This window comes from Falco punctatus (genome assembly GCF_963210335.1).
Source record: "Falco punctatus genome assembly, chromosome: 13".
NCBI classification, from domain to species: Eukaryota; Metazoa; Chordata; class Aves; order Falconiformes; family Falconidae; genus Falco; species Falco punctatus.
This window is the reverse complement of record NC_137593.1, coordinates 23,472,290-23,498,864: the sequence shown is the minus strand read 5'-3', so window position 1 is coordinate 23,498,864 and position 26,575 is coordinate 23,472,290. Positions and strand designations below refer to the sequence as shown.

General features: G+C 37.5%; 1 protein-coding gene across 6 annotated transcripts in view; it reads right to left on the bottom strand.

Annotated features, from left to right (window-relative positions):
* PER2 (period circadian regulator 2) overlaps nucleotides 1-26,575 on the bottom strand; it is a 51,424-nt gene that overhangs the window by 11,527 nt on the left and 13,322 nt on the right. For 3 of the 6 annotated variants that reach the window (XM_080409487.1, XM_080409486.1, XM_080409489.1), the window contains 15 exons: nucleotides 21,322-21,589; nucleotides 20,711-20,779; nucleotides 17,422-17,576; nucleotides 16,776-16,897; nucleotides 14,970-15,171; nucleotides 13,307-13,358; nucleotides 11,772-11,914; nucleotides 11,355-11,433; nucleotides 6,521-6,627; nucleotides 5,751-5,904; nucleotides 5,219-5,327; nucleotides 4,722-4,853; nucleotides 2,778-2,874; nucleotides 1,680-1,836; nucleotides 1,470-1,597 (listed from right to left, as the gene is read on the bottom strand). In XM_080409487.1, coding sequence (XP_080265613.1) covers nucleotides 1,470-1,597; nucleotides 1,680-1,836; nucleotides 2,778-2,874; nucleotides 4,722-4,853; nucleotides 5,219-5,327; nucleotides 5,751-5,904; nucleotides 6,521-6,627; nucleotides 11,355-11,433; nucleotides 11,772-11,914; nucleotides 13,307-13,358; nucleotides 14,970-15,171; nucleotides 16,776-16,897; nucleotides 17,422-17,576; nucleotides 20,711-20,779; nucleotides 21,322-21,589 — 1,974 coding nt within the window. Of the gene's footprint in view, nucleotides 1-1,469; nucleotides 1,598-1,679; nucleotides 1,837-2,777; nucleotides 2,875-4,721; nucleotides 4,854-5,218; nucleotides 5,328-5,750; nucleotides 5,905-6,520; nucleotides 6,628-11,354; nucleotides 11,434-11,771; nucleotides 11,915-13,306; nucleotides 13,359-14,969; nucleotides 15,172-16,775; nucleotides 16,898-17,421; nucleotides 17,577-20,710; nucleotides 20,780-21,321; nucleotides 21,797-23,103; nucleotides 23,206-26,575 lie in introns of all 6 variants that reach the window. The other 3 variants (XM_080409484.1, XM_080409488.1, XM_080409485.1) reach the window with 3 other exon arrangements.

The following is a 26,575-nucleotide window of genomic DNA, read 5'->3' as shown; positions in this document are numbered from 1 at the left end:
AGCAACCAAATCCAATCCTCTACTTTCACATAGAGCCAAACCAAATCTTTCCAATGAAGGACTTCTTGCTCTTTTCTGGTCTTCACTCTTCTTTCATGGCACAATTTTGGAAGGAAGTTTCTAGCCTCTTCCAGCCTAAGATTAAGTCCCACCTAGCTCCCATGTTGTTGTACACTAATCTATGTCATTAGCTGCTCATCCTAACAGCTTTGCTTCTAAGCATCCTTCTACTTAATTCTCTCACCTGAAAGCTAAACACAACAATCTACCAGAGATCATACCACTGCCTCACAAAACAGTATTAAAACATCCCTTCTCTAGTAGGAATACTTGGCATAATACATATTTAAGACCTAAAGTTTTGTGTTTTCCTGACTAGAGTATGCTGGTAGTTTTGTCGTTCTCAGTCATGACTGCACCAAAAAGCTAGTGACTCCACACCTCCTCCTGTCAACTATAACTGCATGGACTCCAAATGACAGCAGAAATTATGTTCCCAACTGCATGATGCTAGCTCCACCATTTCTTCCTCTCTAGTTCTAGAGGCATTTTGAGTTCCTTCTACAGGACATTGTTCCTATCTATGCTAATACCTTACACTTTGAGTCTAAAAGCTGCATTCGAACTTTTTTTGAAGCTCATCAAAAGGAAATATAGACAAGATCATTCCCAAAACCAATTTTTGAGCAACTCCACTACACGGCTTCCCCTTCAGCCTGATACAACGGCAAGGCTGAATCAGCATGTCTCTCATTTGCATATCCAATTTACCAATCTCTCAGTTCTTGTACTGAAAAAACCAAAACAGTTACGTTCTTCACCTTAGCTCCCCACCCAGACAGGGAGTGTCAAATGCTACACTTAAGTCCTAACAAATCAAGTTAATGGTTTTGCCTACAGCAGACTTTTTAGATAGCTATCCCCAGTAATCCCCATCTTTTATTTTCATGGCTGGACATCGCTTTCCTATGGGTTCTTGTGCCTAACACAGCACAGAGCAGTCCGATGCTGCATTTTACCCTCTCTTGTTCCCTTATATTTTTTAATGTCCACAAAAAAGAAACAGAAGTGTCATATGCGTATTTTTGTTGCAATTCATTAGCTGTCTAGGTTCTTCAGGTTCAACCAAGTTCCTCATCTGGTTGTTCTTAAAAATCCCAACTGTGAAGCAAACTTGTTATATTTTATAATAATTCAAGTCCTAGAACTCAAAATTCTGCTGTATTTTGTATAGTACAAAAACTTATTGCATCTACAATTTTTGATTTTGTATCAACGTTGATATTGTATCAACTACTCAGTATTTTGATTGTAGGGAAGATTTTTATTGTAAGAGTTAGATCCCCAACATCTAATACTGAGCAACGGGCTATGAGGTCACGCTTAAGCTACACTTATTATTCTGCAAAGAAATAAAACCCAACCGGCTGCTAGCAAAAATCAAGAAAAAAGCTGTGATGTAGAGATACCTCCCAAGGGCTGTACAGCATTATCAGCTGGTTTTTGTTCATGAACTCCAGAATTCAGTGATGCAACACCTGATGAAGGTTCACATTTTCTTTTTGCTGTACCAGGCACATTACAACTCTCCAAGTACCTAAAACATAATAATTTAGTAATATTAGATACAGAAGTCTTAAGTCCGGAGATCAAGAGTAATTTACACTCTTGTTGCTTACCTGATGACACTGTCCAAACAGCTAATCTGTTGATAAGAATATACAGGTTGTTCTTTCCAAGCCAACTCTTCAGTGGTCACGTTTTTAGGAGCGGCTGTTACTGCAGTATCTTTTCCCACTACGTCTTTCACCTGACCACCAGGAACACTTTGTTTTTCTGTGAAGAGAAACATGGCTATTATGCAATTAAGGCGTTAAAACCTTGCAAATTCCCCCAAGAGCAACAGTAAAATTTCTCATTTAAACATATTTCTTAACAGTCACAAGTTAACCACTGTAAAGCAAGCGAGAGGTTTCCACACTAACAGATGAATATTCTGTAAATATTTTCCTGTCCTTATGGATTCTTGGAGGCGTGAAGTTTAATTCGGTTGATACATATGGGTTCAAAGGGAACAGACGTTACAGCTATAACAGAATAGATATCATTAGAGTTGAAACACACTCATTATGAGGACAACTCCAGTGCATTAAGTTATAAAAAGTTATTAGAACAATACATTAATGTATGCAGAATTAAAATCTCATTAGCAAGATTTTCATTTATCAACTTAAAAATTCCTGAGGTTACAACAAACAGGAAAGATGACATACATAACTTTAAGGTCCTTTCCAACCCAAATCGTTCTACGATTCTAGGATTTTCTGTTAGACGGAGAAAAATAAAGATCATCCATTCCCAGCCCCCCTGCCACGGGCAGGGACACCCTGCACCAGCCCAGGCTGCTCCCAGCCCCGTCCAGCCTGGCCTTGGGCACTGCCAGGGATGGGGCACCCACAGCTGCTCTGGGCAACCTGTGCCAGCATCTTGCCATCCTCACAGTAAAGAAAAATGTTTTCAAAGTCAAACAAACTACAGTTAAGGTACTTCAGAACAACAGCTTTAGGACATGCCTTAACTCTGTATTACACCGTTACCAATTCAGATATAGCTGAGCATTATGTTTTCCTGAACACAGTGGAGACACACAAGTCTATAGTTTTAATTCATAAAAATGCTGTCTTTATGCATCGAATAGAACTAAACTAGGAGAAATCCTACTATCATATTCTACGAGACACCAGCACAAACTAATAATTAACTTCCTAATGTCTTACCTGCAAAAGACTCTCTCTTATGTTCCAGTTTTGCTCTATTGTCGGTAAAAATACGCTGGCCTTTATTTTTGACCTTACGTGCATCTTGACAAACTTCCTGAAAGCAGATAATTGAAAAGAGTTATTACAAAATTCTGACATAAAACATCATAGAATCATAGAATGGTTTGGGTTGGAAAAGACCTTAAAGATCATAGAGTTCCAACCTCCCTGCCACGGGCAGGGACACCCCCCACCAGCCCAGGCTGCTCCCAGCCCCGTCCAGCCTGGCCTTGGGCACTGCCAGGGATGGGGCACCCACAGCTGCTCTGGGCAGCCTGGGCCAGCGCCTCACCGCCCTCATGGGGGAGAATTTCTTCCTCATATCTAATGTCAATGTGCCCTCCTTCAGCTTCCAGCCATTCCCCCTTGTCCTATCGCTACACACCCTTGTGAAAAGTCCTTCCCCAGCTTTCTTGTAGGTCCCCTTTAGGTACACCGGGAGGCTGCTACAAGGTCTCCCCGGAGCCTTCTCTTCATGCATAGTGATTCCTCAGTAGACTAAATCTAGTCTTAGTTAATCTCTTATTTTACAATTAGTCTGATCAAGGGAGAAATCCTGATGTATAGAATTTTATTGTGCAGCAGCAGAATTTCAGGAATTGGAAAGAATAAATTTAAAGCATGTTCTTTGTAGACAATTACTCGGTATTTTGTTTCATATGGTTGAATAGCTTGGATAGGAAAATATAAGGATACACTACAAAGACGACTCCAAGAGAAAAAAAAGAGCATCACTTGGTAAAAAAAAAAACTGCTCCTAAGATGCAGAACTTTTTGTGCTAGAAGTTTAACCAAGCACTGACAGGATGTTAATAGAATTATACTGTAACAGTATTCACTGTCTGTATAGATAACCATCTTCACTATTTTCCTCAAAACCAAGATCTCCTTAAACATTACTTTTCTGCATAGCTCTGAAATACAACGAGTTATCTGTTAAACAAAAAATCCAGATACTTCATCTGCTTAAGCCACCAATGTTTAGGGACTGAAAGCCAGGAAGATGACCACCTTGGCAAAAGCAGCAGTCTGCTATGCCTGATCACAAAAGCAGAAAACAGATTTTGGAGAATTATCCTACAAGCAATATAACTAAGTAAAGGAATTCTGGTTTTCAGAATTAAATGCAACTCAATGAGCTTACAGCAAATCTGCCAAGAACGACAGGAAAGCCAAAATGACTCGAGATGTTAAAAGGTGCGGTTCCTTTGACTACATCCACATTCAGTACGTTACCATCCATCTGATTTACTTTGCCTATGGAATAGTTCTGTTAAGCGCAGGCACAAGTTTAACGGTGCTCTTTAGTTCAGACTAATGGAGCTAGAAAAGTTACATCTCGCTATCAACTACATGTAGCAATGGCCCAATCTATGGTAAAGGTAAGTTTAAGCTGGAAAAAAACCCTTATTTTATTGCATTCCATTTATTTAATTCCATATTATATAGTGTGATTTTGCAACACAAAAAGCAATCAAGGTCAAGCTATCACTTGGCTATGCATGTATGACTATTTTATCTTTAGTTTCATGTGGGAAAATAGTAATAAGACTTCCCCCCCCAAAAGGAATTTCTTTCAAATATCCAGCTGTTTTTCCCAGAAACACAGCATATCGCACATAATGGACATAAGAGTAAGTTAACATACTGTATAGGTTTAAATTCTTTAGGCACACCAACTCTCACACCTATAACTATGCTTCAGTGTCCTGAGACTTCATCTACATCAGAAGTGTTTATTCCCCTAGACAGATTTTGCCCATATTAAGCAAAAAAATAGATTACTTTTTCCTTATACTGTCTTCCATCTCTAATTTGAAAGAGTTATGCTAAAAGTAAAAAAAGCCCACTTTTACACATTTGTTTTGTGCCACACACTTGAATAAGAAAAACCAAACCTACTGGTTTATCCTTATGAGTGTCTTCATTATTATTTCCTGTGCTGTCACTGGAGGATGCCACGCTCATTAAGTGCTCATGTGAACCATTGCTACCTAGACTTCCATAGCCACTGGATCCACTGTTGTGTACAGGCTGTTAACAACAACAAAATATAGATAAAAACATATATCCTAGCAAACCAGCTTTAAACAAAATGAAATTGTTACCAGCAATTCCATCTGAGGAAAAAAAAAGATTTATTTTAGGATATTTTTAATTGTTTTTTTTTTTATTATTTTGTGAGGACTCCATAGCTGCATAAAATCCTTAAAATAATAACTGGAGCTTTAAGATACTTCATTAAGTCTTGTCTGGTTATCACGAGTGTAAAGTAATTTCCAGGATTGTAGCCACAAATTCGACTACAGGAGTGGAGAGCTAACCAAAACATCACACAAAGATAAATGACCTTTCTTCAGTGGGAAACGAAAATGGTAACATTAAAGCACATGCTGTACCTGCAATAATAGCCGATATATTTGCTCAGTGATTTCCTGAACGCTGGGATGAAGGATTCTATCCTCTGTATAGTTGGGAGCGGCAAAGACATCTTCGTTCAAGGGACCACTGCATAAACCAAACATAAGCCCATTCATTACAAATGCAAGTACTTCCATCACAGAGAGACGACAACTGCAAGTTACCATCTCTATATACAGTCAACAGAAACGGATCCTGATTCTATTGCATCTACAACCTTTATATAAAATACATATCTAGAATACATACCCTTAACTCACTTTGACCATGACTTCCCTCTTCTGAAGCAACTCTTCACAGTACTAGCAGCATTTGAAGGACTTTAATTTTTTTTTAAATCAGTGAGTACATCACAAAATCCAGTTTTAAAAGGATGTAACTTTTATGTGTAATTCCTGCCCTGCCCCCCCCGCAATCCTTTATGTCTTTCCTAAGGATCACTATATAAACTCAAGGAGAGGGAAAATATAATAAAGAAAGATGTTAAAGTCCAGCAGTTTGTTGACTTACGTCCTAACTTTGTGTCTTCCGATAATAAATGAAACTTTTCGACTCCAAGGGTTGATGAAACTGGACCAGCTAGTATCCATGGTTATATAATCTCCATTTCTAGTGCAAAACCGGATTGGTGAATAGTCAAAAGGCTGTCCTCCGTACTGCAGTACTGCAGGGAACAGTTAAAAAAAGAGTCAGATCAATGTTTGCACAACACTACTTAATGATTCAGGATTTCACAATGCATTGCAAAGGAAAATGATATTTGAAGGAAAAAATACCAGACGTGTCTGTACATTTAGAAATACTGTGCTACCAGAATAAGCAGACCTTCATTATTTACTGGACTACGTTAAGAAAATCACCTTCAGAATACAAGCTAACAATGACTGAAGAAACACCTTTACATTTGCAAAGTTTAATAAATGAACATTGCCAGGATCGCTCCTATTTTCTCCTTTATGAAATAAGAAAACTACCGTTTAACGTATGACAACTTCTATCACTGCATTCCCAAGAAAATTTTCTTTATGTCTAAAATATTCATTTACAGTCAATTTGTTTACAGCAGACACATAAGCTTCCTATGAAAAATGACATTGAGCGATTTCTCATTTTCAACTACTTGCATCAAGAACCAAGTTGTAGAATAAAGGACTCATTATTTACTTGCAGAAAAATTCAGTCACAATTAATTTTCACCTCCTACTTGCTGAGGTCTTTGTAGTCACTTTCCTCTTTTAGAAAAAAATAATTATATTTCTGCACAGTAAGAGATTACATACTTTTTTTGTGAATTGCTAGCATTAAGGGTCTGTCATTTGGGTGAAGATGCACCAAGACTGGTGTTCCTATTAAGTCCTGAGGTAGGTATCCCAACAGAGGTACTGCTCTGGAGAAAGAAAAGAAATGAAAAAAATTAAAATCAAATTGAATAAAAGTATATTTAATCTTTAAAATGTTTCCATTCAGTTTATTTGCTCTTTACAGAAAAAAGAGAATGAGTAAGTTTAAGCTTAAATTTGGGGAAATAGCAGGGCCAACTTGATATCAGTAGTACTCTTTGAAGAAGAGGGGGTTTATTTGTTTGTGGCATGGTTGTGATTTTTTAGTAATTTTACAAAAGTACACCACCAGACCAAATCAAGGAGTCTGCTACAGCAGTTCTGTCTTTTCTATGCTACCTAGCTCTACAGGATAAATACTTACCCTAATTTTAAAAGAGCATTAATAAAGTTTAATCTTGTAAAGCTCCTGTGAAGGGAAATAGTACCCCAATGTACGGGCTGCAAGCCAAGGCTAAGGATCACAGGATTACTACAGCTGAACTAGCAACAGGACAGCTGACTAGGACTCCAGAAAACTTTCTCATAGGCAGGTTAAGAGTTCAACTCATAACGGAGCTGCAAGGAAGCAAGCTTATTAATTAAAACAGTGAATTAAAAATAATGTTACCAAATTCATGCACATTATTACCTCTAACAATGTGAATGACTAATTTTTGTGATGAAGTGATTTTCATTGATCACTTAAAGCATTCACACTAAAGTAGAAAGAGTTAAAGTTCACGAGTGTTAGCTTGCACCTTACCCTGCAAGCTAACTGCCAAAACCAATGCATTATTTTTTTCCGAGGTGTAAGCCAACACCACTCAGTAATGTTTGAGAAGTTGCCAGATGCCACCAAGTCACCTTGTAAACTCAGAGTGCGGTACAACTTCCCCCACCGCCCCATTCAATGACAAAGGCCCACCCAGGAGCAGAAAGCAAGTGTCTGACCAGCTTTAACAAAGAGCTTGGCTGCAGTGCACCACAGACACAGAACCTGTGTCGCATTGCAACTCTAAAGCGTTATGAGACAAACGCTTTCAATATCGCACTTCCAAACAACCCACTGGAATTAGATCAGCTCCCCAAACATCCCCTTCTGGCAAAGAGGCTGAGATATTCAGGGGGAAGTGATCCTTCAGTAAGGCATCGGTTGCTATCAACTAGTTAAGGAGTCTTAAAAGCTTGTGGATGATCTAAAGCAAATGACTTCACAAAGCTGAAATTGGCATGAAACTCATACCAATTGATATAATTCTGACACACCAACATTTAGAAAAGCTGCCCAATTCAAAGCACATAAGGAAAGTTATGCTACTAGAAGAGTAGCAATAGCTAAAAATAACAATCAGCTCTGAACAACTTCAATTAGGACTTCAAATAATATTGTAAGAAGTAGAAGAAAACATGATGTTTTGTTCAGCACTGTCCCTATTCTTTGCCACCTGCTTAATTAAAGCCTGGCAAACTTTACGTTTGAGTTTTGACAGAACACCTACCGTAAAAGGGATAAAACTTTAAACTGTTATTTATTAACCTAGCTGTAAAGAAAGATGCAAATTCAGTCACTTCTATTAAAAGTAAGAAGTCCCCTATGCATTTTTATACAGATATGAAGATCACTGGAAGAGTCAAGCATCTAGAATATAAGACCAATGAGTAGACACTGAGCTGGGCTCATCTGTTCTGACGCAGAGGAGAACAATGAATGATCCAGGAGCTTCCCACATCTACTGGAAAGAGGGCTTACAAAGATGGAGTTAAGTTTTCTTGGTGATGCCAGCCAATAAAACTATGGGCAGCAGCCTCAGACTGCAGCCCAGAAAGCTTATGTTGGATGTTAGGAAGAGTTTGTTAACAGGACAAGAAGTTCAACACAGGAACAGTTTCCCATACAGGTTGTGTGATCTCTGTCCTTAAGAGGTTTTCAGGCATTACTGAGACAAGGTCACAGCTGCCCTAACCTAGAACTGGGCAACGGTTCCATCTCAAGCACAAGGATGGAACAGTGACCTCCAGCAGTCCCTTCCAACCAGCATTTTTGTGATTATACAGTATTGTATTTGAGAATACTTAATTTACTATCTACTAGTGGCAGTACTTCAGCATCATTATGCTTCCTCATAATGAATAACTGAAAAATAACTCAAGAGTTGAAGTTGTTAAACTCATATTATGAAGGCAAATGCACATATGGCACAAGAACGGCTGATGAGGAGAGGCAGCAAGTTTGGTTTGTGTTTTATACAATTACATTTTAAGTGTCAAAACAACACGAACAGGAAGTCTCTTTATATTATTGCAAGTTAAACAGGAAACTGCTTTAAATTCATTTACTAAGATCACTCACTCCACTGTGAACTATAGAGAACTCCTTACACCCATCATGCACATCAAGTATCAAATACATTTCAAAGACATATATACAGGAATGATCCATTTAATTTTGGGGAAATTATTTTTACTTAACATACTCTATGCAGAGATCCACTTGCAGACTTAGGACAAATAAGCAGTTTTCCAACCCATTAACACATACAGATTACAGAATTTATTTTATGCAAGTCAGGCAATAGTTTCAGTGTTGTATTATGAACAATTCTCACTTGGCAGCAGGTGTTCAGTTGTATATTTTTAAATATTAGACTCCACTTTCTCCAAGAATCTATTTTTGTGTATTCCACCTAACCCTGGAGAGCTTAAGAGTAATAAACTGCATATGCCTATCTTGGTAAACGTTTATCTGGCTGCCAATGCTCTCAGGAGTTAAATAAGCAAAATCAACCACATATATCAGAAGACAGAAACAGATGAAAGAAAGTCCTAATATCAGACCAAGATGTAATCAACCCTCACTGTGAATGTTCAAAAATCGTATTTGAGAATAAGTGACAACACCAGCCTAACTGGAAAGAAGCTTCCATAGTAGTCATCGAGAAAGGATTTACTGTACTCACTCCACTCAAGCCCAAGAATAAGGGCAAAGTTTCCCGTTCAGTAATCTTGCCATTTCTGTTAAGTGACTACTGGAAATAAACACACTGGGCTGCACGGAGGAAGGGAAGCTTTGCATTGTGCCGTTAGCCTATCTGAGACGATAAACCTACCCTGCAAAGCTGCAGTTGGCTTGGAGCACGTGTGAGAATGAGGGAGGGAGAAAAATCCATGAAGATGACAGAACTATACTGGACTAAGCACTTCTTTTGTCAACTGAAACTGTTTAGAGAGACTGTATAAATTACACCACGGAAATTCTGTTTGTCAGCATTATGTTGTCTTCTATCCTGTGGGAACTCTTCATGCCAAGCTACAATGTCCACACAAGTAAGCCCAAACCAGCTGTACCTTAAAGTCCAAATTTACCCCGCACTGATTAGCCATAGTCTTCTTCTATAGTTATCTCCAACAGCTACCTTTTGCAATTCTCATTTAATAAAAAAAAGATGTTTGCTGCAGTAACACTGATGTGTCTGACCTCTCTGCAGATAAACTGCCTCAGAAGCAACAGTAATTTTTTTTGCCTTATGAACTTCAGCTTAGCCAAGCTTCCCAGTAACCTCCTTTCCCCTAATCCCTTTCTCTTCTGCAAAGATTTTGCCACGAACACCATGTTTCTTCAGAAACAAGAAGATTCCTTCACAAAAGATACCACAGAATTCCAAAATTATTCATTGTATCGCCACTCTATCTGCAGACACCCTCCCCATCTAGACCTACAAAGAAAATTTTAGCATTCTTCGAATGCTTAAAAACAAGAGGAGTGGATAATCTCAGAATACAGATGCTGCTATTGCAGCAAACTTTTTTTTTTCCCCTCCTTAGTGAAAACTAAGAAAAAAAATCCCACATATGGCACATCAGAAAATATTATGAAGAAAATATCAAGTAAAACAAGGGAAAAGAAAGACTGGGAAAGGTAGCCTTTGTTTTCAACTCAGGAACAAGTGAATTCTCTTGTTAAGTCAAGTCTTCAAAATCCGGCAATATTCCAGAGTGCATTCCTGTTGTTGAGATTATCAAATCCTCCTTAGTCAAGTACACTCCTAACTCTGAAGGATTATCTTCCCTCCTTTCCATAGACTTCGCCTCTTCATCACCTAAACACTCCCTGAAAGGCCCCAGGCGAAAGCAGTCCAGAAGACTAAAGGAAAGCTTGGTTTACACCTTAGTTCTTGAAGCAAGATCACAGGCAGCAAATCTGAAATATGAACACTTAATCAGCTTCCATGATTGTCAAAGCCATGTGAAGTCTTCAGCAAGTAGAATTTGAGCAGTTTTGGTATACAAAAAACAGCAAGAACTATGAAGAGTGTGGTTTGAACTGAGAACACAATTTTTTTTATTTTTTTTTTAAGACCTAATGTTGCATCTAAAAGACACACCTCTAGTTGTATCTGGGAAAGCAGCATATTGTTTCTTATTAATCAGATCGAACTTTAAAGACTATAGATCTCATGCTGGTAATGGTTGTTAACACCTGAATTTTCCTGACCATGGGTTTCATTCATTGAGTTTACGTCTAGATTTGCCCCAGATGGGAGGAAAATGGAAGAAGAAGTTGTTAGCAGACAGATAGTTTTCCACTTAAAATACCACAATGTGTCTTCATGCTTAGTCAATATTGGGGGATGTACTTTGCTTGGGTTAAACCCTCTTCCGGAGTCACATAATTTTTTAACCCTACACAGACATCTGAAGTTCTAAAAATACCTGTGAAGATACTGGATAGCTTGCTTATCAGCAAATTAAAAAAAAAAAAAAAAAAAAAAAAGAAGTATTTTTTGTAAGTTACCTTTCATCTACATCCTGGAACAGACAGGTTGGTGTGTGCGTAGTTGTAAAAATTCTTTTGTCAGGAGGAATTCTGGGTGCTGAGAGAAAGATAAAAGCAGATCAACAAGTTGGGGTTTTTGCATATATAAAGTACTTCAAGCTACATGTTCCTGTTCAATACTGAGCAAAGCCTAGAAGTCTGCCTAAGAGCATATAGAATAGCTTGCCAGCCCACAGCTCCTCAGCAAGGGCAGAGAACAGAACCAATTATCCTTCACTTTAATAAAACTTGAGATCACTGACAGTAATTCATATAGTTGGCTTTCTTAGTCTGAAATTCACTTGCGCTACACCACATGGAATTTCCTGTAGCAGAACATAGAACAGGTCTTACTTTCAGGAAACCAAAGTGATTTTTGTGCATTCAAAGGATTACCTTCATAACCAGAATGTACTTTTTCTGCAAGCAGCACACAGCAAAGCTGGTCCTCTGCGATTTCTGGATCTTGCACTTTGATAAGGTAAGGAGTCATCCGAAATGGGTGATAGCAAATCTCATTTTCACGCTCCTTTCCCGCACTAATAATTAAACAGAGTTAATTGTTTCAACAGATTCATCTTATGCTAAAAGTTTTATCTATTGTAATTCCCTCATGACAATAACTGCACAATAGCTCCTAAAATAGCACCCAAGAACTTAAATTTCTGATTTCTTTTTTTTTTTTGGTAGAAGAGAAGCTAATTCTGATGGCATCCTTTGCATACTAAGTGCAATAAAGAATACATTGTCCTCTCAACTGCCTGAAATAAAAAGATCCACAATTGCTTTAAATGGAAATCTGATGGAAAAAGAAAAACCCACCTCCTGTGACAGAATAAGTTATTTTGTTGATCCAATAACCTTAATTTGTGATATTAGACCCTTTAGATGGATGAATTTAAAGTTGTATTTTATGAACTGCTCTATGCCCTCAGTTAACATAAAGACCTTTTTACTCAATTTTCATCCTGATTTAAAAAGAAAGACGACTCAGAAATTCTTGACTATAGTAATAGTTGTTTGCTTAAGAATCAAAAGCATCGTAATGAAAATAACCACCATTCACACAATGACCAAAAAAATATAAATATATATTTCAGTTTTACTAAGTTTATAACAGCAAAGCTTTACAAAACTAAAGCTTTTGGAACCAATGTTAGTTGGAGAAAAAAAAAAAAGTCTGCAATAACATCAGCAGCACTTTTACAGTACATTCAATTCAGCGCTTTGGAGTGGTGAGCACATTGTCTTTATTTTGTTTTAAGGCCACTCATACTACCTTAAGGATAAATATTTATTTACTCCAGAAGTAGTTAAGTAATAGGATCCATGATATTTTGTTCTCAGATATGCTTGCAGAAAGGCAATATAGCAGCAAGAACAAATTGCACAAGAAATAACATGGAATAAGTTGCCAGCATTTCCTAAACAAAAGCAACTACAGGGTGTGGGGGCAGGCAAAGAAGGGAAAAAACACAAAACCAGAAGGAAGTGTGTCATCTAGTAACTGCAAGAGAGACAAGTCAAGCCACCCTCATGTAAATTCATCTCAAGTGTCCCATAGAGAAAGATTAGACATTTGTCTTCTAGAAGGAAAGGGACGCTAGCAGGTGCTGAACAGCACAGTCCAGTTAACATGGACTGAAGTCTTTTCATAGCAGTGGGAGACAACAAATCAGCTTCCTCTATGGCGCAAAGGTCAACATTCACACTGATTAACTTCCAAGGTGCAGCTTCCCGAGATCACTTCGCAGTTTTCTCTGCAGCTTCTAGGAGTTTATCAACTAGAGGACATGCATATGTTTTGCCTTACGTTCACATTATGGATAAGTAAGAAACTTACACACCATATGGTTCTTATAAAAGTCAAATACTTTTGTAACGCATGCTTTCATAATACAATACTAAGCTTTACAATATTGTTGTCTTACCTGATGCGACAGAAAAAAGATTTCTCTTCCATGCAATCCTGGGTGGAAGACTCTAGAAATATTAAACATATTTCATAACAAGTTACAAATTGCGATGAGAATATTATATTTAAAACAGGAATTCTTCCTTGATGATAAGGCTGAATTCTTTGCGATCCCTGAAGTCTCCACATTTATTTACTAAACCATATATTTCAGAGGCAACTAAATCTGAATACCACTCAGATTCCGAGGCTGGCATGTGAATCACAGCTGCTTGCTTATGATTTTTTTGCCTTTTGCCTTTTTGGCAAAAACATATCTAAACATGGCAGCCTTTTGCCAAAAACATATCTAAACAGTTCTTCAGTTTGAGCTGTTCACTCTTAGTAGTTTTTCCCAAGTGTACTCTATAGTGTTGACCAAAAATGTTTTATTATCTGGGACCTCAAAATCTGACCTTTTCCCTAGAAAGGCACTAGGACAGCTAGACCATCAAATCCACTTCCCATCCCTTCACCTACCTCCAGGAAAAAAAAAAAAAAAAAAAAAAAGTAGTATTTTTCATGAAGGCTGCCCCTCACCTTTTAAGCTTATTTCCCTCCTTTTCCAGAGTAGCCACCGGCTGATTTTCAAGGCAAGCTCTGGTCTTTCAAAGGCCTCAGCACGCAATACTTTTGGATATTATAATCTATGGCACCTGATATATGGAACAGCGTACATGGCTCCAATGACTGCATTTTTGAAGTTTGAAGCTATACAGAAACATAATTAAACTACGGAAAATATTTCAGAAAAAAAATGCATAACTGAATATTACCTGTAATTTGGACCACATGGTCAGAATTCACACCACTGACCCTGCTTTGAGCCAGAGGTTGGACTACAAACCTCACAAGATCCCTTCCAACCTGCTTGATACAAACACTACTTAGTATATACTAATTGCTAATTCTTTTTTCAGATTAAATATGGTTCACACTGACTTTATAGACTTAGTATACAATGGATTGGAATTTCAAACATTTAGAGCAGACCTCAGATTTCAAGTGTTTAGTTAAAATAGTTGGCAGCTACCTCTTAATTCCTAACAGCTGTAGCTACACTAGTAAAACAATCCTTCCACAAACAAATGTCAAGAGCCCCAAGACATTTGATTCTCACCATTAGCATGCCTAACAATTTTTCTAAGGCTAAAAGAACAGAGACATGATTACACTTGGTGAGTGCACAGTAGTGGTGGCTGAAGTACATCTTTCTACACTGTATTCAAGGTGTCCAGTATTCAAATCATAACCTGTTTAAAAGGAAGGAGGCAGAAAATTATCTCCCTTACAACTGAAGGAAAGAAATTCTAAAGAAAAATGGTGGTCATTTGATTGCTTGTAAAAGTGGAAAGCAAACCTACTATTCATCATGAATACCTACTTGGTTTTCATTCATCATTTGGATGAAAGGGACATGAGAACCAACAAACAATGACATTCATAGGCTTTTAGCCAACAGACAATCCTTGCTGATTTATAGAAGTGTACATGTATGGTTCAGAGATGTTCTAATAATGCATCTGCGTTATACCCTCAAAAAGTGATGGAGAAGGATAGAATATTTTTTAAAAAAAAATCTTCAATTATTTGCATGACTGAAAGAAGGTCAGAGAATATCTGCTGTTGAGACTACTCACCAGCTCTATTGCAAATATTCCATGATGGTAGCCTGTATGGTGTAGTAGAAGTATAGAACACACTGACATCCTGAGGTGCCAAGAACTCCACAAATTTGGCATTTTTAAAATAACCCTTCTTACAGCGGAGAATAGAAGCAGCTTGATCAGAGATGTACAAAATTTTCCCAGTAATCAAAGAAACAGCTACAGCAAACATATCCTAAAAACAAAAATCTCAAGTTACTTAGTTGAAAACATTCTTCAATCCAGTATGTATGTATGTATTAGAAAAGCACTGAAGATGTAAAAGCATTAAGAAGTTTAAAACAAATTTTAAGGAAATAGTGTTAAATTGCATCTGTTTAGGGAGCAATAAAATTAATCTGGTTTTGAAGTAGACAGAGACAGTACACTTTTTGAAATATGCAATAACACGCTAGCACCTTACCAGGTTACAAGCCCTAAATATCACTGCCTAAAATTTTATGATGCAGAACGAATTAACAAATTAAGAACTAAAGAGCTTCTAGCTATAAAACTGCCCATTTTCCTTGTGCTTGTTACAGGCATATTTTACATTTATGTAATTCAACTGTTTTGTGAAAGGCTGTTTACGTTGTTCATCCACTGCAAAATCAAAAAAGTGCTCTAAACCACTTGGTAAAATAATGACTAGGCAGGTGGGGGTGGGGAGAAGTCCCAAACTACCATACACGCTCCCACCTGTGTTGTTTCATGTTGTTTTTCTTCTTGACACAAAAGAGATTCCTGCGTCATAACCTTTAGTGCTCCACCCACTACCACAACCATATACACAAACTTAGGAGCTGTCATCAGAACACCAGTTTGAAACACTCGGATGCTTCAAATCAACTGAGCAATGTTTATGATATGTGGCTGAAGTTCTCAGTTGTACTCTAGACTTCTTACTTGTTTTACCTTATGGGCAACGTTTACTATTCACAGATAGAACAAAACCCACCTACTTCAAGCTAAGGAACATCCCCCATCATGACATTACGTTATTGATTTCAGAACTTCATACATTCAGGCAGAGGCTTCAAAGAAAAAAAAAACCCAAACCAAACAGTGGAAGGTAGTCTAATAAATTTGGATGCAATTATTTTTTGAATACTCCATAATATATACCTAAAGTACCAGGAATGTGGAGAGTAAGTAAAAAAATCATTCACCATAACATTTTACTGCTAAAAACTATGCTGATCACCACAGCTATTCTTATCTAGGCAAGAAGACACAGTATCACTGGATCACACAGTAAGCCTATACCAGCTACAAGAACTAGACAAATACCATAGAAGGTGGCACAACACTAATTCCAACACTTTCATCACTTTTCAGTCACACTAACACAACGAACTGGCGAAACATCAAATAACCCCTTCTGATAATGGCAAGCTGAAGCGATTCACAGCATGACTCAACTAAAATTTGTAAAGAGTTACTCTCAAACTTTAGAGGTTATTCTAAAATGAAAACTGTCTCTCAGTGCATTATTTCACACAGATGTTGAGATACGTCACACCATTGTCTCTACACACAAAATAAAATTCAGAGGACCAAGGAGTTTAGACTACTTATTTTCTACCTAACTGTCAGAAAAAATGTTTAGAGCCAGCTGCTATTGGCAAAGTCTGCAAAGGCTCAGTTTCAACACCCCCTGGAAGGCAAAAGCCAACTACTTCAGCTTATTGGCCTAGCTACCAACCCTTACCTTGGGTAAGAAAGTTTAAGACATGTCTAAGAATTCCAGTTCTAGAAAACATTTTCAATACACACTGTAGACTTGGTCACCATACTCACCGCATTTTTCATGATGTATTCTGAGGTTATAGTCTCAACCTCTTCCACCGTGTAAGATGACACATTGAGTCCAGCAGGCTGAGATTCATTTATCATCAGCAATTGGTAATACTCCTCATTAGCTACATGTGGACATTAAACAAATTATATTCAGAATTAAAAATTTCATCAATAAACATCCAGCCTGGAAGTGGTAAATGGTCACAATCTTTTCTGGCATGAGCACAGAACAGGGAGCTTGTAAATCTAGGTAGCACTCCAAATTAGTTTTTCCTTGGTAGAGTTTCCTCATCAGTAAGCCAAACAAATCAACTCATCTTAATAAACCCATATGTGCACGATTGTAAATTTTGGTCTGTTTGACAGTTCAAATAATATGAAATTGTAAATTGTTTTCAAATTAATTTTCTAACTAAAAAAAAAAAACAAAAACAGTAAAACATCAAGCAACAAGAGAGCTTCTTTAATTCCCAAAGGAACACAAGTTAACAGAGCCAGCAAATGGGAACACCATGAAAACATCTGTTTAGAGATGTTTTCAAACATAACAAATGTAGCTTTACACAGACAACCACATTTAGATTCCTATTTTAAATTTAATTTTATCGTGGTTGGCATTATCTAAGGTAGTATCATACTTGATTACCTTTAACTTGTTTAATGCTTTTAAGGGCATATTTCAATGTCGTTAGGACACTAGATTTGCCTTTAATTCTCTTCTCAGAAGGAAGGTGAGCTTTCAGCTCTTGTAATGTTTTCATCAATTCCTTTTGTGTTTTGGCTTTCGTGGACTGCTCACTACTGTAAGATTAAAGACAAAAAACAAAAATGTCACTTGAATGCTTGAAGAGACATACAATCCTCATAGAAGCCCAAATATACTCTGACACTTGTCACATACCTAAATTCATACAGCTAGCCACATTAACCCTTCCAGCACTTCATATCAATATTCAGAACTTACAATCATTCTTAAATTAGCTAGAACCATTTGAAATGAAAGATTTACCACCACCTGAAGTCTTATTGTAAAATGTACTCTGCATGTACAACAGTACATATATCCAAGCACCAGATAATATTTAGGGTTTTTTGCCAGTCTCCCGCCTCCCTTTTTAGTGGTATTTTCCTTAGTTTCTTTCAAATTCAAACGAATAGAAATGTTCATGGACTTCAAAGGAGAGAAGCAGGAGGTCCATTCAAGTCTTCACCTCCTGTTCAAGCAGGTTCTCATAAGAAAGGTCCCTGAAAAGGGAATGGCAGTGGGAGAGCATCAAGTTAACAAAACAAATGGAGAAATCCTTGGAACAACGTATCCCAGTTAAGCATGGCAATACATTAGAAAGGATAAAGAAACTTGACTAAATATGGGGTGGGGGTGGGGATAAATCAGAGGAGACTGGAGACAAACTACATTGACATTTCCCAGGTGCATGTTCACGAGCGTTATCTCAGTGTAGAAGGTCAAACTACAGAGATTATTAGTGCCAACATAAGAGAATTATTGCCTGCCTTTGCAGTTCCTTGTATCCCTCCCCATTATTAAGAGGCACTGACAAAATCAAAGAGGAAGAGAAAAGGAGTGAAGGGAGGAGGAGGATGACAAAGATGGGTGGCAGGTGGGTAGGAAGCAGTTAAAATGGAAAAATCACCTCGTCTTTCTCATTGTAGTAGATTTTAAAAGCTAATCAGTCCCAACAATCAAAAGGGTTCTAGAGCTTTACATAAACCTTCCTGAAAATAAATTCTTTTCCATCAAAAGGCAGGTCTCCTTTTACCACCCGATTGTCATAGCTGGTAGTCTCTTAAGCTGTAACCCTAAGAACCACTGTAGAAACAAATTTGGAAACTGCTCCGTACTGTCTGAAGTGCTCAGTAAAGTGGCTTCCACTTGCAGGTAATTTTCAAGACCGATTCTGAACATTTTTCTGACAAGTTTGAAAAGTTCTTCTGGTAGATCAATCATCTGACAGGTGTTGGGCATATTTCACCAAAAATGCTTGCAAAGTGACAAAGCTGGCTTGTACTAGAGAATACACATTGTTCTTGCTTACATCACAACTTACTACGCGAAACCTAGCATTCACTTCATCAGTGGTCATTTTGTACTGAGAAATAATGGCCAGGGATAAGACAAAAAGAGTATAGTACTCCCTGGGGAAACATTATGTTCATGCTGTATATTAAAACCACATCTACAATGTGGCTTGACAGTTTGGACTGATGCAATCTAACAGGGCCTTGTTAACAAAGAACCCCCTATGCTGGCAGTAGGGGAAAAGAGAGAAGAAAAAGATTATGAAGTAACCAAGCATACTGCTGTCTTTGTACTCTCAGAGTATGCTTCCTGAAAGCGGACTCGTGCAAGAAAAGAAACCTTTCCAAAATTAGTCTACAGCAGCCGCAAATATAGAAGATGGGCCTCCTTGGAAAATAGGTTATACAACTCCAAAATGTTTTTCCAAAGATCAGTAGCATCAGGCACAGTAGCCAAAACTACAGGCAAGGCATGACTTGCAGAGGACAGAATAAGCCAGTTCTACAAAGAGAGGAGCATTCCATTATGCTTTATATGGAGAGTTAACTAGGAAAGTACCTACAGATACTAAACTGAGTAGGCGGTTGGTACCAATAGTGAATCCAAAGCCCAGTAGTCTTTGAATTAAAGACTAAACCTATAGCTTATCAACCTATTTTAGCCTTGTCTTTGAAGATCGTTCTCTAGATACCCTCATTCCCAAAAGATGATCAAATTCTGCTCTGTAACCCTCCAGCACTGTGCCTGGCAGTTGGGGAAGACACTGTACTATCTGGGTTCTTCTTCATTTCTGAGCAGAGAGCTATTAATGAAATTTAAAATAAAGAGGCATCAGAAAAACTGTAATAAGTAATCCCCCCAAAATCCTGCAGTGAACAATACTGCATCAATGGGAGAGGAAGATTAAGAAATGCCTTTGGTTCACACTGTCTTTCACACTAAGCAACACGAAATCCAGAACACAATTTCCAATCGAAAAATACAGCACAGAACAAAATCTCCAGGTGCCTGCAAGGCAGACAGAAAAAAAGTTCACTAAGCACCAAATGGTGCAAAGGGGTAATTTTATTTTACCACTTCTCTAGGAATGGCATCAGGTAGAAACACTTTCAGGTAGGTACATGTAGATAGAGGTCTTAACATCAGTATGCTATAGCTAAATATCCCTGATCTGCTCAGGATCAGGTTTTGGTCTCCTGATCAAAAGCTGACTTAAAAAAAAACCAACAAGTACAGTAGGGCACTCTGAAGTGTCCAGATTTGAGCCTTCAGTGCCACCAGGTTTCTCAAGGCTATCAGGGTCAGAAGCAGAGTTCATACAGAGGGTTTCCTGCAGCTGATGCTGGTTTATCCTTAGACTTGAGGCTTGAATCCTGGCGAATGGAACACAGGAGAGGTAGATGATATGGCTGCTGGACATCAGAACACATCCAAATCAATGGGTGAATTCTGACGTTAAAAACACTACTAAGGTTGTCCCCAGGCAAGATCTTCAGACTAAATTCTGAAGAGCAGAAAATTTGAAGCAAAGCTTCAAAAAAAAAAAAAAACACCAAACAACAACAAACAAACCAAACCACGAACCACTAGAGCTGAAGCAACATTCAAAGTGAACGACACAAAACTACGGAGTTAAGCTACCGAATCAAAGTAAGATGACTTGAAAGGTTATCACATAACTTGATTGAATTAGAGCTTTTTGTTGCTGTTCCATGCAAGTGGTTAATAGGACACACTACTGATTATGGACAGGAAGAGAGTCAAAAATAGCATTTCTTGCATACTCCTCCAGATTTAGCCAAAACAAAACAAAAAATCAAAATACAACACTATTTAGTTTTCAGCATTTAGCATTACATACATGCAAATCACTGAAAGTATATGCACATTAGTTTACCTGCACCCACTGCTAGACTGATTGTGTTCAGAGTTTGCAATCATCAGACTGAATGCGTTTGAGCTTGAACTAGAATAAGGAAAAATAGAAAGAGATTAATATTAGTAAACCTAACAACTTCTGTTTAGCTTTGTATTTTCCTATTCATGACTGGCTATCCAGAAGAAAAGACTACTTTAAAAGCTGTCTGGCACAATGGGAACTATAGTTGTTACATGTTTGTCTAAGGTTCTTCTTGTTGCAGCTTTGCTCTGTACACTAAGCTATTATTCAAAAGATTAAATAGCACAATTGCATCCTTATGTATAAGAATAGACTGACACTTTTTATATACAATTATAGAAGTTGGTTTACAACAAAGTATATAAGTAAGGCCACTTAACTACAAAATTATGAGAAGATTCAAACTGAGTGGCCCTGCAAAACACTGTAATTCTTTACGAATTATAACATATTACAATTTACACCATACAAGACTACAAGTTAACTAGAACACTCAGCTTCAATCTGAAGATACGCTTTATAGCATAGTTACTACTCAAAAATTATATTCAAATAGGAAACACTTTCATGACAAAAATAAGTGAAATTTATTTAATATTAGCTACTACCTCTTATGACAGTCTGAAGTTTCCATGAGCATCGCTGAATCTTTCCCATTTTCATCAGATTCATGGCCATGAGAATCGTGCCCACTTGAGTAGTTTTCATTTGTGTCATTTCCACTGAAGTCATTTCCACTGGATCCACTGCTCATTTCAATATCTTCCTGAAGAACTTCGTGAGAGTGTTCAGGCTTTGTCTGAATTTCTGAATCTTCTGCAATCATCTGGCTATGGTTTTTTGCAAGTCCAGAATAATCGCTCATTTTCTGTTGCTCTTTTAAAGAGAACGACAAAGAAATGTTTTCACTGATACCAGGTTGCTGCTCAGGGTTCTGCTCCTCAGTGCTAGAGTAGAACCCCCTGAACTTGATAGAGTCCATGGGAGACTCATTAGAAACACCACGAAGATCAAGAGCAAATCAAGCCATATTCAGAATTTTCTCTCTGTACAAATTCTGTTTGGACATAGAGACCCACAAATCTGAGGAAGAAGGAAAGGAGGGGAAAAAATTAATTTCCTTGTTTGCTTTTGCTGACAAACTGGAATTCTCACTGACTGATGAAATTAAGAGTCATAAGTGATATTCATGGTTAATATATTCAGCATTTGAACAGTGAAAAGTTTAAGTTAAACATAATTGCACACCTAACAGTGTTTTACCGTAGAAAAGGTATTTATTTTTTGGTAAAAACCCACACAAAAAGTGGAATAAACATGAGTAACTCCTTAAAAGTTAAATCCTTGTTTTCTATTCTCCTACTTAATACTTGACAATTTTACTGCCTCAATTTGGACAATAGCTATTATTACTTTCAGCAAAACTATTCCCTGTCTTCCAGTCTACCCTGACAAACAAAAAGATTCCATTCAGACATCAGAGGATTGCTTACTTGGTTTGGAGGTTGTGTGGGTTTGGGGTTTTTTTGTTTGTTTGGAGGGGGGGGGGGGGGGGGCTTTTTGGAGTTTTTTGTTGTCTTTTTTTTAATACATAGTCTTGATTTTTTTTCTTTTAAGAGCTGTTCTGCCATTTTGACCAAATTCTTCACTTTCTTTTTTGTACGCCACATAGGTAGGTAGACTGAACACATATCAGGAACAGGGAAACTAAGTACACAAACCCACCTATTTATCAACAAATAAGCCTAAGAATAATTTTATCTACTGATTACCACTAATTGTGGGGGGATATTCTGCATTGTTTAAAAAAGTAATCTTAAAACAAAACAAAAATACCCCTGCTTTTAAAGCAAATTCCAACACACCAGGCCCCCCCCAAAAAAAATCGGCGTATACAGAAATGAACTAAGAACAGACTAATAATGAAGACCCATCAAAGGAGAAGTACTAGAGAGCAGTTCAACTTCATAAATAAAAAAAGAGATACTCAATCTGACTCATTTGCTCGTATATTTCAGCAATCCACAGACACCAATACCTCAAAACCATGAATCAAGACTCTTGAACAATTTAATGCATCATCAGGAAAAAAAAAAGGATTGTTTGTAAAAGAACAGTACCATGTTTGTTCCTCCTTCTTTGTTCCTTTAAAATATTCAAGATCACAATTGTTGACTAATAAACCCCTGACTGGAATGACAAAGTCAATGAGAAAGTCTGCAACTAAGTTCAGCTAATATTAACTGCAACAGCTTCCTTTTAAACACAATTTTTTTTAGAAATTTTTTTTACAAAGCCTGTAACAGAAAACATTAACTTAATACTCATTTAAAACACACTATGATTCAACTTCCCCCCCTCCAGAAAAAACATTGAAACTATTTTCTTACCCTCCTAATTGCTGTTTTTCCAGACATTTTACATTTATTTTGAGTTTTTCAGAAGAAAATACTACTCGTCTCCTCGTTTGGCCAGAGTAATACGCAAGATATCTGTTTTCATTTGAAAGAGGAAGTGTAGTTTAAGGACATTCATTTAAAGCCATCAGTAATGGTATATAAATAAATAAATATTTGTTTTCTTTACAAGATTATTCACTAGTAATTCACTATAGGTAATCATAAAAAAATACCCCTTTGGGAAGAGTAAAAAGTAACAACATTTCACTTCTGCATGTATTCACTTCAAGTAGTCTAATCCAGACTAAACAGACCTCCTGTTACGCTGTTGTATTGAACAGCAGTATAAAGGCAGTAAATTACACTTTAGTAGCTCTAGTAAGGTTTTTTTCTGCACTAAGGAAGCCACTTCTGTCTTTAAAATTACATAACTGGAACATGCAACAAAAGAATATTTACTTTTAGATGAAATTATAGTATTATTTCATAATGGCACATACTCTGGTGGCCAAGGATTAACTAGATCAGACAGTTCATCTCCAATTTAATCTCTCTGGCAGATAGAGCTTGCACTTTCACTTGCTTTACTTAGTGAGACATTTTAATGAAGCTCTGTCCCTGCATATAGTCTACTCTCACCACACATGCTCCTAATGAGCCCAACTGGTTAGTGGTACCCATGCTACTATCTGCAGCATCATGGCCCGTGCTTAACAACGCTGGACTAGCCACATCTCATTCTGTCTGACTGTGACCAAAAACATCAAAGGGCTCAGGAGACTGAAGGTGGCACTGGGAATACCTACATGGACAGCACATGAGACAAGCCTCCTGTTACTGTAAAGGTAAGGAGCATTTTTAAGATGTAATACATTCTCACACAAGAAAGGCTCTTACCACTACTTCAAGTATTGCAGAAATAAGAGCATCTATCTAGTTAAATAACTGAGCCCACCCACAAGAAGCCATTTCTCATGTCATCTGCACTATTGTTTCTCGAGAGGGCACTGAGATTATAGTATCGTATAGAGGATTCAGTGAGTAAAGGTACTCCAGCAAACTACTCAGCTAGCAACAGGACGGCTTTTTACCTACCCTTAGAAGGTTAAAGCTAACCTTGGAGATCGATCATCTACAGCATTTTACCCACTTCAAATAATTATCTTATGCATACCAAAATTACACCAATTAACCCCATTATGATTAAAATGAAGCTTTTGGGAAAAAAAGACAGCCACCTGAAAAGGAAGTCTGACATGTAGGAATTTTAAGGTGAAAATGAATATTCTTCATGCTATATTCTGTGCCCAAGGCAGGGGTTTCCTCCTATTTTTCTAACCAAACGCTACTCAGAAAGAGCTTTAGATACAAGAGAAAAACATACTGCCATAACTGAAACAACATTATCTGCCAGTAAACTATGCTATATAATTTCCTTAGAGGTAGAGAAAAAGCTCTCAAGAAAACCCACAAAAACCAAGCAGACCCAAACCAAAAAACCCACAGACCAACTCTAGGCTGCTATACTTAAATCCCTTAAAGAAAATCATATAAATCGCTATTGATAGGATCATAAGCATTAACTGGCAGAAGACAGACACTTAGCGTAGCCCTGAATTCTCTTAAATAATTAGCCCAACATTGCAGTAACATATGTATCAGGAAAATTGTGCTATTTATGGGAGGAGCAATTAACAGCTCCACAGCTTTCTTACTTTGAATGCAAACATTTCTTATTTCAGTCTGTAAGTGTGAGAAACCTCTCCTGCTGAATTCTGAAGCCAAAGAGTATGACATATGCCATAGTATTTTTTAGCCTCAAGAGTTGTCAACAAATATTGTTTGGAACAATGTTTACTTGGGAAATTATTTCCCCAGTCTTTTTTGTAAACTTTGAAAGTTTAAGTGTCATTGAAATTGTGCCATTGCTAGCACATAGAGTCTTACAGTTTGAAATTCTGAACAACTAATGAGGAATTTTTTCCACCTCCAAGTATCACTTATTGTCTCCTCTGTTCTTTCCCTGGCACCTAGGGTAGCTTCTACCAGGTATTCGTAGGAAAGTTCAAGAGTGCTTCCTTATGTGGGAGAGAATAATTTCATATATATATATATAGATAGACAGATATATAAACTGTCCAATAACTTTTCAGGGCTTCCCTGTGCCTCCTTGAACAAGAGTTGAGTAACTCAACAACAGTCAAGATTTCAGGGGGGTTAAAATTATTTTTATATTAAGCAGTGAGTTCAAATTAAGAGAATTGCCAACGGAAGAGAAATATGTACTGACCTACAGAAGATACCATGTAAATTTTCTTCCTCTTGATACCTGGCAGGAACTTGTGCCCACGAAATGCTTAAGTTGCATTATTTCTGTCTCTAGCAACATGCCAGTGCTTCTGCAGCTTTGCCCGCAGTAAGCATCTATGCGGTTCCTACATAACTACATTACAGTGACTACAATTTGGAGCCCAAAGACAACAATGCCAAAACCAAAAATAAGTATCCCAGTAATGGAGATGATACAATTTTGACCTTTTTAAAGGTATATTTCAAAAACAATTGCCTCAACTCCTTGAGATGGAATGGTGTTCTTAGGCAGGACTGGAAGATTAATGTCACTGAAAGTCGGTCTTGCACAAAATATCTTCTGTTTCAAAATCTCAAAAGCCTCAGAGGCACATACCAGAGTAAGGAATACAGGAAGAATAAATAGGAAGGAATAGGGAAAACATTATGGCAGACTTCTAAGAGCTTCTAGGAAAAGAAGGAAGAGGAGCATTTCTAAAACGAGAGCTTGTATAATAAATAAAAAAACCAAGGTCTCCCAAAGCAGCAATATTATTAAGACATGCCATAAGTTCAGAGAGATTTTTCTAGGAAGAGATTGGAATAACTGTGAAAAAAGAACAGACTGGCAATTACCCTACACCATGCTCTGTGTCTGTTATTTTAGATAAGAACTAATGCATCTAGCTAGACTTTACTCTTAAACAGAAGACAACCTTAAGTGGAACATCTGCATGCATACGCAAGCACCATGCAAACACTTCAGGAGCACAGAGGGTCAGTCATCCCAGAGAAATTCATTAGCGTTGAAACTAATGAGAGTCAAAATGCCATAATAAATTGCAAATATTCATCTCACTTATACGCATGAATAAATTTCCAATCAAGAATGAAAAGGTAAAAGCTAGCATGCTTTCCCAGCCTGAGGTTCTCTCCTGTGACCGCAGTCTGAGGAAGGTAACTGCATCGTATACCAAGTTCAATAAGCAAGTGCAGACAGTCACGTGGAAACAAAGGAAGAGCTAGCTCTTTTAGGTTTGATCTTCAGAGAAGTCCATTAAGCCAGTCTGTCTTTATTTTCTGCTCCATCTTTCTAAATTTTTAAGGGATGTTACCTATTTTGACTCTGTAAATAAAAACTTCCTTTTAAATCTTAAACTGGCACCAGTTAAAC